Here is a 15726-nt window from a genome sequence, read left to right as displayed (position 1 = left end):
GCAACAGGAAGCTCAAGATGACTGTTGTAGACAGAGCTCAGCATCTCTGCAAAATGGTAACTTAGTCGACACTTGGTCTCCCTCATGTAAAGGGGACCACATTATGAGCACTGAATGCAGTAGACCAAATTGGAAGAGACAGGTGAATTTCTGCCTCAGTCCGAAGGGTTCCTTTTGGTCCTTGATGGTGGTGAGTGGGGACAGACGTTACACCTCCTGCTGTTGCAGGGGAATGTGCCAGGGGTCAGGCTTGGGTGTGTGGAAAGTGACAAACAGGCCAGGGAATCAGAAATAAAGTAGTCCTGCAGAAAACAGGAGAGGGAGAGAGAGAGAGAGAGAGAGACAGAGACAGAGAGTGTGTGTGTGTGTGTGTGTGTGTGTGTGTGTGTGTGTGTGTGTGTGTGGAGTTGTTGTTGTTGAGTGGAAAATATAATTAGTAGTGCAATTGCACTAAAGCAGGCAGAGGTTGATGTGTTGGATATGGAGACTGGTAGGGTAAAAGATGAAAACCAAAGGATGTCCATTGGTGTAGGGCCTTAACCTGAAATACTGACTTTCACATTTTGCATCCACCATTGCTGCCTGACTAACAGAGTTCTAGAATAATATCATTGTTTTTGCTTATCATTACTGAAATGGGAAAACTCTAATTTCTAGGTTAATGTTTTAGCTTTAGTTTTCTACCCCGGTATAGGTCAACAGGATGTTCATTTAGCATAAATATCTCTCTTTCTTAGAAAGGTTTATTGTTTGTAAGCTCTAAAGAAAATGTTATACTCACAGTATTGCAAAGAAAGTAAGACTTCCATGGATTTTAATTATAAGCCTACATCAATAAGAACATTGTACCATTATCCCCTATTCTCATTATCAGCAAAACCAACTTCAGTAATTAGTCTATTTGTTTGACCAGTTTGGACTTGTGCCACAATTCATAGATGGTTTATAAAACATTCTAATGAAGGCTTTCATTTGAGTACTCAAAAAGTGTATCACTTTTTAGCTGTGTGAGAACAATCATTCCACTTTCCTTGTGATTTAACAGTAATCCTAAATTTATGCTCCCTAACTTGCAATTCCAACAAGCAGTGGAACCAACCACATTTGATTTTGCAAAATAAAATCTACTTAGTCTTCTTCATATACTTCAACTCATGTAATTTTGCTAAGTGTTTTATGCTGTTGTTGAATTTCTAGTTCACATGATGAATGACAAAAATAGATGAAGGGCAAAAGGCCAAAAAAAGAACTATTTTTAAGTTATAAGTGTTGTGTGAGACAAAGAGATTTCCATACTAGAATTTTCAACAAATGATCACTGTATTGCTTGAATCTCCAAACTTTTCTTTCCAACGTTCTTTACAGTATTTCATTTTTGTTCACTAGAAAGACCAAGAGTTTCAATATTTACTGTTACAATGGGGAGCAATGAGATCCAGTCTAAGAGTGTAAATATGAGCTCTACAGATCATACCAATTTTGTACAAATCTTTAATCAACTTCTATCAGGAGTAGGGACATCCACTTACTCAAAACATTTTTCTGCTATTAAAAGGATAGTATTTGGAGTTACACAACACAATGAAATTCCCTGATCTTTCTTTTTAATTTTTCCTATTCCAGATCTCTTTCATGTTTTGTTACAGACTGCCAAAATGCCATTGGTGGGTCAAATCTTCCACAGTTTTACTATATGAAAATTATACTTCCAACTTCTCTTCATCCTTTTTGATAATTCTAAATTTAAGTTACTAATTCAAGTCTAACATTTAACATTTTGTTCAAATATTAGACATTCTCCTTTAAACTTTCAATAAAACAAAAAGTAATATTTAAATTGGTCATATCTTTCTCCAGCAATTATTTAGCAAATCTATACTGTTTTTTAAATATTTGGGCAAGGTAGCCCAGAGGCACAAGAAATGGTGACAATGACTCAGATTTCCATTGACATGAGTTTGATCAGATTGCTGGTGCTGTCTGGGTGGATAATGCATGTTCTGCCTGAACCCATATTGGTTACAAGATTATTTAATGTCATCTCCAACAGACAAGTGTAAAGGAAAAACAAAATAATTGTTTCTCTGGATCTGATGCAGCACAAAAAAACACAGTAGGATGAAGAACACAATAAAAAGCACATTAAATATAAAGTACAAAAGATGGCTTATATACACAGATTGTATGTACATAGAGTGACGCTAGGCACAGGAGTGTCTATACATCACTCTGACAGGAAATGATAAAGTAGTGGTGATTGGGAGTGTGGTGGGGTGGGCTAGTGGGTGGTGGTGTTGATCAGCCTTTCTGCTTGGAGAGAGTAATTGTTTTTGAGTCTGGTGGTCCTGTTATGGAAGGTACATAGCCTCCTGATGGGAGGGGACAAACAGTCCATGATCAGGGTGGGAGGGATCCTTCATGATGTTACTGGTACTGGTCCTCTTCCAGCAGCTTTCTATATATACTACGTCTCTGATGAGAGATAGGTTGGTGCTGGTGATTCACTGGGCAGTTTTGACTCCCCGTTGTAGAGCCTTCCTATCCACCTCAGTGCGGTTTCTGTACCATGCAGTGACGCAGCTTTTTAGGGTGTTCTCTTCTGTGCATCTGTAGCAGGATATGGGTACAGCTGTTTATTGTTCAACTCTCTTCAGCCTTCTTAGAAAAGAGAGGCGTTGGGGAGCTTTCCTGATTGTGTAGGAAGTATCCTGGGACCAGAAGAAGTTGTGTGAGATGTTCCCACTTCTGCACTGCTCGCACTTTCCATGTAAAGCAGGGTGTGAGTTCTCCTAAAGCCGATAACCATCTCTTTTGTCTCATTGACATTGAGGAAGAGGTTATTTGTCTGGGACCGGGCTTGGGCTCTTCCATCTCCTCTGTGTAGGCTGTCTCATCGTTGTTGGTGATGAGCTCAAGTGCTTGGCATGCATGTCGTGAGTCAGCAGAGAGGACAGCAATGGGCTCGGCACATAGCCCTGAGTTTCATGGAGAGGAAGGAGTGGCTGTGCATCCTGACTATTTAGGTCTGTTGGTTGGGAAGTCCAACACCCAATTGTACAGTGTGTATTTAGACCAAGGAGTTTTCTCCCACATTCAACAGATGTGCAAATTGGTAGGTTAATTGGCTCCTTTTAGAACAGAGATAAGGAGGAATTTCTTTCGCAAGAGAGTGGTGAAACTGTGGAATTATTTGCCACCAGCAGCTGTGGAGGTCAAGTCTTTATGTATATTTGAGTTCACCCATGATGAAATGGCAGAGCAGACTCAATAGGCCGAATAGCCTAATTCCGCTCCTATATCTTATGGTTGTCTGTAAATTACCTCATGTGTTGGCGCAGGGTGGGAGAAACAAGATGAATTAAAGGTCATGTGCAAGAAGGAATAGATCACAGGGAAATAGGCAAGGGGGAATGGGATTGATGGGATTGCTCTGAAGGCCAGCATAATTGTGATGCGCTGAATTGCTTTATTCTTCATCATAAGAAAATAAATCATAAGGTGCTACAGAACTGAAAAAAACCTTTAGGCTGGTTACTATGTCCATCCCACATGTTAATTACTCATCTAGACTAATCTCACTGACTAGCACATGGTCTTCTGTGTACTGGCAACTCCAGTGCTCATCTACATACTTAAATGTTGTTAGAGCACTTGCTTCTACCAGCCACTCAGTAACCACAAGGCTTTGGTAACACAAGGCAAAAGGTGGAGTTGCTAAGCATGAGAAAAGAAGAAAGCAAAAGTTCTTAAAACATTATCTTATGTTCATTCTGTGATATTTCTAAGCACCAGTCAAGGTTCTATGCATAAGCTTTCAGGAATCAACTGTGGAATTGAAAGGAGTGCAATTAATTATTTAAAGAACAATGCAACTGCTAAAGAGTGAGAATAATGCTCAGCATCTGATCATAGGCTAAACATGGTGCATGCATGAGTACAAGGACTCACTTCATATCTACAGTGGAGGTTACTTGTTTCTGAACAGAATAAGTTATACTTGGGAGAACTACAGGGGCATCCATATCCACCAAGGCTATTTCTTTATACCCAAATTTCTTTGTTCCTCTCTTCTAAAGGCTCTGTGGCCTCAGTGATACCAATTGTCCTCTCTAGTTCATGTTGTGAATATAACGCGTTTCAATATAATGAAGACTACATTTACAGTAATATATTTAATTAGATGTTACAATATAGAAAGCATACATTTAATATAAAGGGCAGGACGTTTACAGGAAATCTGAAGAATAATTATTTCACCCAGATGGTGGTTGGAATCTTGTATGCATTGCACAAATGAATGGTGGAAGCAAAGTACTCTCACAGCGTTTATTATCCTGATTAGCTCTTGAATTGCCAAGGCATAAAAAGCTATAGACCAAGTTCTGGAAAATGGAATTTATGTAGATGGATTAATTAGATGTATCTGTAATACAGGATTGACATGGTCATTGCGTACTCTCCGAGTAATCAATAATTAAGAGGGTATTTCCTTGATTATTCTTGATTTAAAGCCTCAATAGTTCATAATATCTGAAAATTAGGAGCAGAATTAGGCCATTTGGCCCATACAGTCTGCTCTACTCTTTCATCATGGCTGATCCATTTTCCCTCATTCCAGGGCCTCCTCCCCATATCCCTTTACGCCCTGACAAATCAAGAATCTGTCAACCTCTGCCTTAAATATGCCCAATGGCTTTGTCTCCATAGCCACCTGTAGCAATGAATTCCACAGATTCACCACTTTCGGGCTAAACAAATTCCTCCTTATCTCCATTCTAAAAGGATGTCCCCCTATTTTGAGGCTGTGTCCTCTGGTTTTAGGCCACCCACCAAAAACAACATCCTTTCCACAACCACTCTATCAAGGCCTTTCAACATTCGATACATTTCAACGAGGTCACTACTCATTCTTCTGAATTTCAGTGATTAGATGCCCAGAGCCATCAAACACTCTTCATATGACAAGCCTTTCAATCCTGGGATCATTTTTGTGAACCCCCTCTGAATTCTCTCCAATGTCAATACATCCTTTCTTAAATAAGGGGACAAAACTGCTCACAGAACTCCAAGTAAGGCCTTACCAGTACCTTATAAAGCCTCAACATTACATCTTTGTTTTTATATTCTAGTCCTCTCAAAATGAATGCCTACATTACATTTGCCTTCCTCACCACCAGCACAACCTGCAAATTAACCTTTAGGGAATCCTGCACAAGGACTCCCAAGTCCCTTTGCATGTCAGATTTTTGAATTTTCTCTCCATTTAGATATAGTCTACAAATTTATTTCTTCTACTAAAGTACATGACCATACACTTCTCAACACTGTATTCCATCTGCAATTTCTTTAGCCCATTCACCAAATTTGTCCTTCTGTAGCCTCCCTACTTCCTCAAAACTACCTACCCCTCCTCCTATCTTCATATTGTCCGCAAACATGGCCACAACGCCATCAATGACATATAACGTAAAAAAAAAGTGGTCTTATCACAGACCCCTGTGGAAAACCACTAGTCACTGGCAGCCAAACAGAAAAGGCTCCATTTATTCCCATTCTTTGCCTCCTGCCAATTAGCCAATGCTCTATCCATGCTAGTATCTTTCCTGTACCACCATGGGCTCTTAGCTTGTTAAGCAGCTTCATGTATGGCACCTTGTCAGAGGCCTTCTGAAAATCCAAGTACACAACATCCACTGATTCTCCTTCATTGGGTCTGCAGCCATTGCTTACACACTCCTATCTATGAATGTCTTGTGTATCAGTGTCGCCACTGGGACTGATTTCTTGAATCAACATATAATATATATTCAGGCTGTATTCCCTGGAGTTCAGGAGAATGAGGGGGGATCTCACAGAAACATTCCGAATGTTAAAAGGCCTAAATAGATTAGATATGGCAAAGTTATTTCTCATGGTAGGGGATTCTAGGACAAGAGAACACGATTTCAGGATTGAAGTTCATCCTTTTAGAACTGAGATGCGGAGGGTGATAAATCTGTGGAATTTGTTGCCACGAGTGGCTGTGGAGGCCAAGTCATAGAAACATAGAAAACCCTTCGGCCCACAAATTTGTGCCGAACGTGTTGCTACCTTAGAAATTACTAGGCTTATCTATAGCCCTCTATTTTTTTAAGCTCAATGTACCTATCCAATAGTCTCTTAAAAGACCTTATCGTATCCGCCTCCACCACCGTTGCTGACAGCCCATTCCACGCACTCACCACCCTCCGAATAAAAAAACTTACCCCTGACATCTCCTCTGTACCTACTCCCCAGCACCTTAAACCTGTGTCCTCTTGTGGCAACTATTTCAGCCCTGGGAAAAAGCCTCCGACTATCCACACGATCAATGCCTCTCATCATCTTATACAGCTCTATCAGGTCACCTCTCATCCTCTGTCGCTCCAAGGAGAAAAGGCTCAGTTCACCCAACCTATTCTCATAAGGCATGCTCCCCAATCCAGTCATTGGGTCCATTTAAGGCAGAGATAGGTTCTTGATTAGCCAGGGCATCAAAGGGTATGGAGTGAAGGCAGGGGAATGGGGATGACTAGAAGAATTGAATCAGCCCATGATTGAGTCGATGGGCCAAATGACCTACTTTTGCTCCTATATCTTATGGTCTTATGGTATAATTTATTTGCTTATGATGTGTAGTTCCTTGAATTCAAATATGGAGGAGGCAAATAAAAACTGGAAATAACGTCATATTGTGAACAATCCATTTATTTGTGAGTTAATATGTACAGAAAAAAATGTCTGCTTACCCATTCCAGTACCGGCTGAAGGGATTTCACGGGAGAAGAGTTCCAGGGCTTTCTTCTCCATGTGATGAACTGCCAACCAAATAACAGCTTCCCGAGGGCTCTATACAAGCAAACCATGGCAGATTATCAATAATGAGCACTTCTGTATAAATGCAGTAGCTATCCTTTTGATGATACACCGAAGAAAAAGATATTCTGTATTTTGTGACTGCCTTCAAAGCACCTCTGGTAAATTGCAATACTTCACATTTTTACCAAATTTTACTCATTGCAGTCATATGTCATTGGAAATGAAAAGCAAGAAAATATATTTTGAAAACTGGTAATAGTTCAGCTAAACTTAATACCAGCAGCATAAAAGGGAAATGGTGAAAAATGTGCTGCAACTTGGAAAAGAGATTTAAATTGTGAAATTACCTGTTACATAGATGGCTGTACACTTAAATACATCAAAAACTACAAAGTGCTAAAGGGTTGAATACGCTGGGGTTGCTATACACCTTAGTAGCTGTCAACATTCAACTCTTGGAGTAAATGGAATCATAATGTGGTAACAGGTTGTAATGCACTGACACTAATGTACTCTGCATGTGACGCTGACATTTAAGATCAATCTTATCACTCATAGTTCTTATATCTGACTTTATGATTATGATTAATAAAGCAATTCCACTTACATAAGTTCTGCTTGCAGTTTGATCTCCGTAGGTTTCTTCAGATCCCAGAATCTGAACATTCACCGATTTGAAGTCAACTAGTCCAACTTCCTTGAACATGCGTCGCACTCTTAGTAAATCAACAAAATGGACTGAAAGGCTTGTTTAAAATTATAAAGATCTTACCAAATAATATTAACTATAGATTACTGCTTTATATTTAAAATGAACAGCCATAGGGTAGTTCATTTTTAAAGGTCATTTTAGCACTGTACTGAATGCACTAATGACCATTTCTTGGCTCCTTCACATCACTGGGTCCCAGAAAACCATGTTTTCATAATGACATTAGGTATCTATTATCCTTCAAATAGCCACCTCTTTCAAATCTCATACTACAGACTCTCTGATTGCCTCCAGTATTTCCCCAGTCTCCCAAGACTCTAATACTCAGTGCTGGTTCGATTTCTCCCCTTCCTATCCCAACACCAAATATATATCTCTATTGGTACACCACTCACAACTCGTACCACAAACATTGTCCAATAATGAACATGATCCACCCTGCAAACGCTTTCTCTTCCTATTTCTTCCTTGCTTCTTCACCCTTCCCTGCCCCTATTCTTCTTTCTTGCATCCTTGGCCTCTCCCTTTCCAGTCCTATTTTCACCCTGCCTCTCCCCCTCCCTTTGATGAGGCTTCCAGCACTGAACCTGGTCGTGTGTGGTACAATTTCCTTTCTTTGTTCTACTTTCCTTTGCTAACCTGTGGGACTGGTTAACCTCTGGCACTACAGAGGTACAGTGATGCCCCATGACCAAAACAGTCAGCAGCCTTACAAGTAATTGCTTTACAGTATCAAGGCAGCAACATCCATTGATTTAAAAACAGGAATGGATAGTGTAAAGTTCAAAGTTCAAAATAAATTTACTGCTAGAGTACATATATGTCACTATATACAACCCTGACATTCATTTGCTTGTGGGCATACACAGAACATTCAAGAACCACATTAGAATCAATGAAAGACCACACCCAACAGGATAGACAGACAACCAACCAAATTGCAAAAGAAAACAAAGTGTTCAAATACAGAAGGAAAAAAAAGTAAGCAATAAATATCAAGAACATGGGATGAAGAGTCCATGAATGTGAGTTCATAAGTTGTGGGAATAGTTCAGTGATGGGGTAAAAGCGGAGTTGAGTGAAGTTACCTCGTCTCGTTCAAGGGCCTGATGAAGGCTAATAACTGCTCCTGAACCGGTGGTGTGAATCCTGAGGCTTCTGTACCTGCTTCCTGGTGGCAGCAGTGAGAAGAGAACATGGCCTGGGTGGTGGGGTCCTTGATAGATGCTGCTTTCCTATGGTAGCGCTGCTTGTAGATGTGCTGCAAGGTGGGAAGGACTTTGCCATATCCACTACTTTTTGTAGGATTTTCCATTCAAGAGCAATGGTGTTTCCAAACTAGGCTGTGATGAAACCAGTCAATATACTCTCCACTACACATCTACAGAAGTTTGTCAAAGTTTCAGATGTCGTGCCGAATCTTCGCAAACTTCTAGGGAAGTAGAGGTGCTACTGTGCTTTCTTCATAATTGCAGGAAAGGTCCTCCAAAATGATAACAATAAGGAATTTAAAGTTGCTGAACCTCTCCACCTCTAATCCCTTGATGAGGACTGGGTCATGGAGCTCTGGCTTCCGGCTCTCATTGATTTTGCTGACATTGAGCGGAAGGTTGCTGTTGTGGCCAGATTTTCAATCTCCTTCCTGGTATGCCGATTCATTACCACCTTTGATTTAGCCTACGACAGTGCTGTCATCAGCAAACTTGAATATGGCATTGGAGCTGTGCTAAGCCTCGCAGTCATGAGTATAAAGTGAACAGAATGGGGTGTTGAAGTTGTAGAGGTGTTGCCAATCCAAGCCAACTGGGATATGCAAGTGAGGAAATCAAGGATCCAATTGCACAAGAAGGTATTGAAGCCAAGGTCTTGAAGCTTATTGATTAGTTTTGAGGGGATGATATTATTGAATGCCGAGCTGTAGTCGAAGAAGAACATCCTGATGTATGCATCTTCACTGTCCAGATGCTCTAGGGTTGAGTGAACAGCCAATGAGATAGCATCTGCTGTTGATCTATTGTGATGGTAGGCAAAGTGGAGTGGATGCAAGTTGCTTGTCGGGCAGGACTTGATATGTTTCATCACCAATCTCTCAAAGCACTTCAACACAGTGAATGTAAGTGCTACTGGATGATAGCTCAATGAGGCAGGTTACCATGTTCTTCTTAGGCATCAGTATAATTGAAGCCTGCATGAAGCAAATAGGTAGCTTAGTCTGCCAATGCACATTCCAGCCTGTTGACAGCACAGGTCTTTACTACTTGGCCAGATACCCTGGCTGGGCTGGATGCTTTTCATGCGTTCACCTTCCTGAAGGCTGTTCGCACATCAGCCTCAGAGATTGAAATCACAGGATCATTGGGGCCTGTGGGATTTTGTGATGGTTCCTCCATGTTTAGCCAGTCAAAGCCAGCATAGAAGGCATTGAGTTAATCTGGGAGTGAAGCATTGTGACACCCTCATTGCTTGGTTTCACTTTGTAAGGGTGTCACAAGCCTTGCCACAGAAGTCGAGCATCCTTCAGTGATTCAAGTTTGGTCAGAAATTGGCACTTTGCACATGAGATGGCTTTCTGAAGATCGTATCTGAACCTCTTTGTCGCCAGACCTAAATACCACCGATGTGGCCCTCAGCAGATTGCGGATCTCATGGTTCATCCAGGGCTTCTGATTGAGGAAGACTGAATAATTTTGTGTGGGCACATTTATCTAAGACTGTTCTATAAGGTCTGTGACAACTGTGGTGTAGTCGCTTAGATCCTCTCATGAGTCCTTGGAACACGGGCCAGTCTAATGACACAAAGCAATCCTGTAGCCACTCCTCTGCCTCCCGCGACAAGCTCTTTGTTGTCTTATGTCTGGAGACTTGCTCTTTAGTCTCTGACTGTAAACAGGTAGGTGATCAGATTTTCCAAAATACTGTCTAGGGATGGAACAGTAAGCATTCCTAATCACAGTATAGCAGTAGTTGAGTGTGTTGGGACCTCTGGTGCTGCTGGTTATATGAAAATTGGGCAGGGATTTCTTCAAACAAGCCTGATTGAAGTTTCTGACAATTATTTGAAAACATTGTGGTAGGCTGTTTCTTGTTTGCTGACGGTAACATTCAATACTTCCAGTGCCCGTTTATATCTGCCCTTGGTGGTATGTAAACTGTGGTCAAGATCACGGAGGAGAACTTTCTTGGTAAGTAGAGCGGTTGGCAGTTGATTGTTAGATGTTCCAAGAACAAAAGTGGAACAGACTGCTGTATCTGAGTACCACAAAGAGTTAATCATGAAATATAGACCTCCATCTCTTGCCTTCTCCAAATCAGCAGTCTGATCGAGAAGCTGTCGGGCTTTACCGACATAGCTGGTGTGTCCAGAATGAGCCATTTCTCCGTGAAACACAAAACGTAGCAATTTCATATTTCCCTCCGATACAGCAATCTTGCCCTAGGTGCTCAATCTTGTTCAGCAACTGTACACGAGCTAAGAAGATGCTAGGTTGAGGAAATTTCATTCCCGTGTTTCAGTCTAGCTTGGATTCTTCCTCTCCTCCCTCTCTTATAGATATGGCAATGTACCTCCGTCTGCTTAAAGGTGTCATACCTGCCTGATTGTGAGTTAAGTTCCCCAAGTCGTTCAGAAGCGGGAAATCACTAGTTCATTAAGATAATTCAAAAGTATATTACCTAAAGGGAAATTACAGGTTGCAGATTGCAGAGATAGCAGTTCAGAAATATATTTAGAAGTTTTGTAAGCTGCTTGCAACTCGTTGCCATGGTTCACCAACATTATCTTGTTAGATAATGTTAGATAATCGAAGCACATGCACTTTAACTGTATTTTCCTGGTTTTAAAATTCTTTTCAGATATTCTTAGTTTTCAGTTACGTTTAAGACCTGCTCACCGTCAGCAGATCTTCACAACAAAAAGAGAAGACCAGTAATTAACCACCCATATCCTGATATATTTGTGTATTTTTTGCACTTCATAGCTTTTTGTCATCCTTCTCTAAAATATTCTCGCAGCAGAGCTACAGACTGCTAGCAGAAGCAAACGCATTCCATAGACTACCTACAATACGGCTTTTTGAAGTATGACACAGGGGTGGGGGTGGTGCCAAAGAACAGGAGGGGCATTAGTATAGATAGGTGATGCTGCAGATGGGGTATGAGGGGGGGTGGAAGAGGAAGAGAGGCATAAAAGGAAGGAATGAGAAGGAAGTGGAAGGATGAAAAAGGATGGATAAAGGGAGAGAGGGAGGGGAAGTGGGAGTTAGGGATAGAGGGAAGGAAAAGGTAGGGTGCAGAGGAGGATATAGAGAGGAGAGGGAGGTAGGAAGCAGAAAGAGAAAGTGAAGAAGAGAGGGAGCCAGTAAGATTAAAGTGAATTTAGCAGACAGGGAAGTCAAAATCAATTCATTCCTTCCAATACACACACCTCTTTAGAATGCTCTCCGCTGTTCGTCTTCCTTTCTTTACAGACTGACATCCTCCCACAGGACACACAGCTGTTGTTCGGTATCCATCGAAATACGTAGCACAAATCTACAGAAATATGGAACATAATAGAATGTCAGGAATAAAGTTAGATTTCAAATTTGCAACTTCAGGTCCTCCTATCCTTCCTCCAACTGGTTCCAACAGTCGCTCAAATTCAAGTTCAAATTTAATTGTCTTTCAACCATACACATGAATATAGCTAAACGAAAGTGTTCTTCCAGGGCCAAGGTGCAAAACACAGTATACACAGTCACACACTGCACGTACAGTCACAAAAAGAATATTAGCACAAATCCCTAAGTGGTATGGCCTTATTAAGATTGATGGTTCATGGGATGTTGTCATGGAGCCACGTTTCTGTAAGAACAAGTACATAGCAGCTCTCATCTTATGCTGGGTTAGCCCAGCCACAGATAAAGGCAAATCAGTTTGTCTCACGTTAAGACAGCTGCAGCCAAATACAATCCAGTTTGTCTTCCAGTGGAGGGAAGTAGTGAAAGGTGAGGCAGCCTGCAAGGCCTAGCCCCCAACCCAGCACAGATTCCAGGGTGCCCATCGCACCTCTGTTGTCTCCCACACTCTTCCATTGGGTGGTTGTAACAGGCAAAACTGTGGTTTGACAATGGACTTGCAGCATTTCATATTACGGAATAAAAGAATAATGTTTAAGATACACATCTGCACCATTTGTTGGACCCAGAGAGGCTGCTGCGACTGTGTGCTATTATCCTTCTTCCCTTTTCTAGTTCCATATATCACTTTCTTTACATATCAATTCCAACATCTGCAGCATCTTGCGTTTCCATTTATAATCTCCCATCTTCTGTCTCTACCTCCATTCCCTCACATCACCTGGCTCCATCTGTTCTCCTTTTTATCCCCATCACCTACCTGCTGCTGTCTTTCAATCCAACCTCTCTCCCAACCCCACCTGCTCCATCTGTCCATCATTTCCCTCCTCACCTGGTTCCACCTATTACCTACCAGTCCCTGCTTTATCCCTCCCTCTCATCTCTTTATACTGCTTATCTCCTTCTCCACTCTTAGTCTTGACTCAGGATCTTCACATTCAACATCAACCCTTTGCCTTACGGGCCCAGATTCAAGAATCATTAGATTCTGGAATGGTTCCAGCAGACTGCAAGATTTTGTTTATGATAGACTGCTTGAAGATGAACACAAATATAATTTCAGACGACTTGTATCTCGTAGGAATTTGGAGAAACAACAAATTAACCTTTATTGAATATAATGTGTTTAATTGCATAATGGTGCTGATGCTTTGCAATAGTTCAACTAAGTTAAAAATATTTTGTTAATGATTTTCATTTGTACTCAGTGTCTGAGGCTTCTCGCTTAAGTGTCCAACAATAATTTGCCAGCATTGATGGATTCCAGTTACCCTGGTATCTTTTCTCCATGACCGCAATGTCCTGGAGAAACCTTTCACCATGCTCGTCACTAACAGCACCAAGATTTGCAAGGAAGAAGTCTAAATGGGAGTGCAGAAAATGAATCTTTAGTGACATGTTGCATTTCATGGTTTTATATGCTTGAAGCATGCTTTCAACCAGCTGCATGTAGTTTGGTGCTCTGCAGATGCCAAGAAAAATTTCAACAACTTCCTTGAATGCCTTCCATGTGATTTTCTTCGGTCCCACTAGAAATTCTTCAAATTGCCTGTCATTGATAACCTGTTTGATTTGTGGACCAACAAAAATGCTTTCCTTAATCTTGGCATCAGTTATTCTGAGAAGCATCTGTCTCAAATATCAAAATCTTTCATAGAAATTTTTGTTCCTGGTGATAGCAAATTCCATCCTTACAGTCCTGAACCCAATAATTATTACTAAAACCTGTCCTGCCCTGCAGCAGCCGTGCCGCCTAAGCATGCCCAAGCATGTCTGGACAAGATAGGAAACTTTCCAGCTTACATTGTAGGCAACATTTTAATTGACTTGAATTATGAATTGAAATAATAAACATAAGGTTATTAAAAATGGTACATGATAGGGAAATTTCATGGTGATTTTCATCATCAGTAGCCCAAAGTTCATAAGATACACCTAAAGGTATTCAGGAAGCAAAATCTTTGTTGTCCAGTGTTACCACTCTGACCTGGCAGAAGACCAATTTTGTCCCTTACAATCCTTTAGCTCTTAAGTTAGCTACAGAGGTCCTTAGGATTCTCCTTCACCTTATCTGCTAGAGCAATCTCATGCCTTTTTTTTTTAGCCTTCCTGATTTCTTGTGTTCTCTTGCATTTCTTATACTCCTCAAGTACCTCATTGGTTCCTACCCACCTATACCTGCTATGTACCTCCTGTGCAACACACACAAAATGCTGGAGGAACTCAGTAGTCCAGGCAGCATCTAAGAAAAGAGTACAGTTGATGTTTCGGGCCGAAGCCCCTCAGCAGAATTGGATAAAAAAGCTAAGGTGTAGATTTACAAGGTGGGGGGAGGGGAGAGAGAAACACAAGGTGATAGATGAAACCTGAAGGGGGAGGGGATAAAGTAAAGAGCAGATCTGTATAAGCACGTGATTGAAAAGTTGGAGAGCAGCAGGGATCACAGAAGGGGAGCAGTGAGAGAGAGTTTCATTGAACTCCTGCCGAAGGGAAGATCTAAGCTTCTCTAGGGAAGGCATTCCTGGAAAAGACTTCGCAGTGTAGTAATCCAATCACAAACAATCTTTCAACATCTAGTCCTTTCAACATTTGGTAGGTTTCAATGAGATCCCCATGTATTCTTCTAAATTCCAGTGAGTACAGGCCCAAAGCTGCCAAACGCTCCTCATACATTAACCCCTGCTTTCTCAGAATCATCCTCGAAAACCTCCTCTGGACTCTCTTCAATGACAACACATCTGTTCTGAGATATGGGGCCCAATACTCCAAGTGCAGCCTAAATAGTGTCTTATAAAGGCTCAGCATTACCTCCTTGCTTTCATATTCTATTCCCCTTGAAATAAATGCCAACATTGCATTTGCCTTCTTTACCAGACTCAACCTGTAAATTAACCTTCTGGAAGTCTTGCACGAGGACTCCTAATTCTCTCTGCACTTCTGATGTTTGAACCTTCTCTCCATATAGATAACAGTCCACACTATTGTTCCTTTTACCAAAATGCATTGTATTCCATCTGCCACTTATTTGTCCATTTTTCCAAATTGTCTCGGTGCAGCTGCAATCGCTTTGCTTCTGCAGCATTACCTACCCTTCCACCTATCTTCGTATTATCCACAAACTTTGCCATCAATTCCATTATCTGAGTCACTGACAAACAATGTGAAAAGCAGCGGTCCCTATACTCACCCCTGAAGAAGACCACCAGTCACCAGCAACCAACCAGAAAAAGCCCCTTTTATTTCCACTCACCTGCCGGTCAGCTATTCCTCTATCCATGTCAGTATCTCTCCTGTAAAGCCATAGGATTCTATCTTGTTAAGCAGCCTCAAACACCTTCTGAAAATCCAAGTAAATGACATCCACTGCCTCTCCTTTGTCTACCCTGTTTGTTACTTCTTCGAAGAACTCGAAATGATTTATCAGGCAAGATTACCCATTACAGGAACCATGCTGACTTTGAATTACTTTATCATTTGTCTCCAAATACCTCGAAACCTCATCATTAATAATAGAGTCTAGCACTTCCCCAATCACTGAGGTTAAGCTAACTGGCCTCTAAT

The 15726-nt window shown here is 41.2% G+C and overlaps 1 protein-coding gene across 5 annotated transcripts in view; it reads right to left on the bottom strand.

Annotated features, from left to right (window-relative positions):
• Positions 1-15726, bottom strand: part of lratb.1 (lecithin retinol acyltransferase b, tandem duplicate 1) — a 345236-nt gene that overhangs the window by 193614 nt on the left and 135896 nt on the right. For all 5 annotated transcript variants that reach the window (XM_072255868.1, XM_072255870.1, XM_072255869.1 and 2 more), the window contains 3 exons: positions 11973-12079; positions 7445-7553; positions 6768-6867 (listed from right to left, as the gene is read on the bottom strand). In XM_072255868.1, coding sequence (XP_072111969.1) covers positions 6768-6867; positions 7445-7553; positions 11973-12079 — 316 coding nt within the window. The remainder of the gene's footprint in view (positions 1-6767; positions 6868-7444; positions 7554-11972; positions 12080-15726) is intronic.

This window comes from Mobula birostris, chromosome 4, assembly GCF_030028105.1.
Source record: "Mobula birostris isolate sMobBir1 chromosome 4, sMobBir1.hap1, whole genome shotgun sequence".
Classification (NCBI taxonomy): Eukaryota; Metazoa; Chordata; class Chondrichthyes; order Myliobatiformes; family Myliobatidae; genus Mobula; species Mobula birostris.
This window is presented reverse-complemented; position numbering and strand designations above follow the sequence as displayed.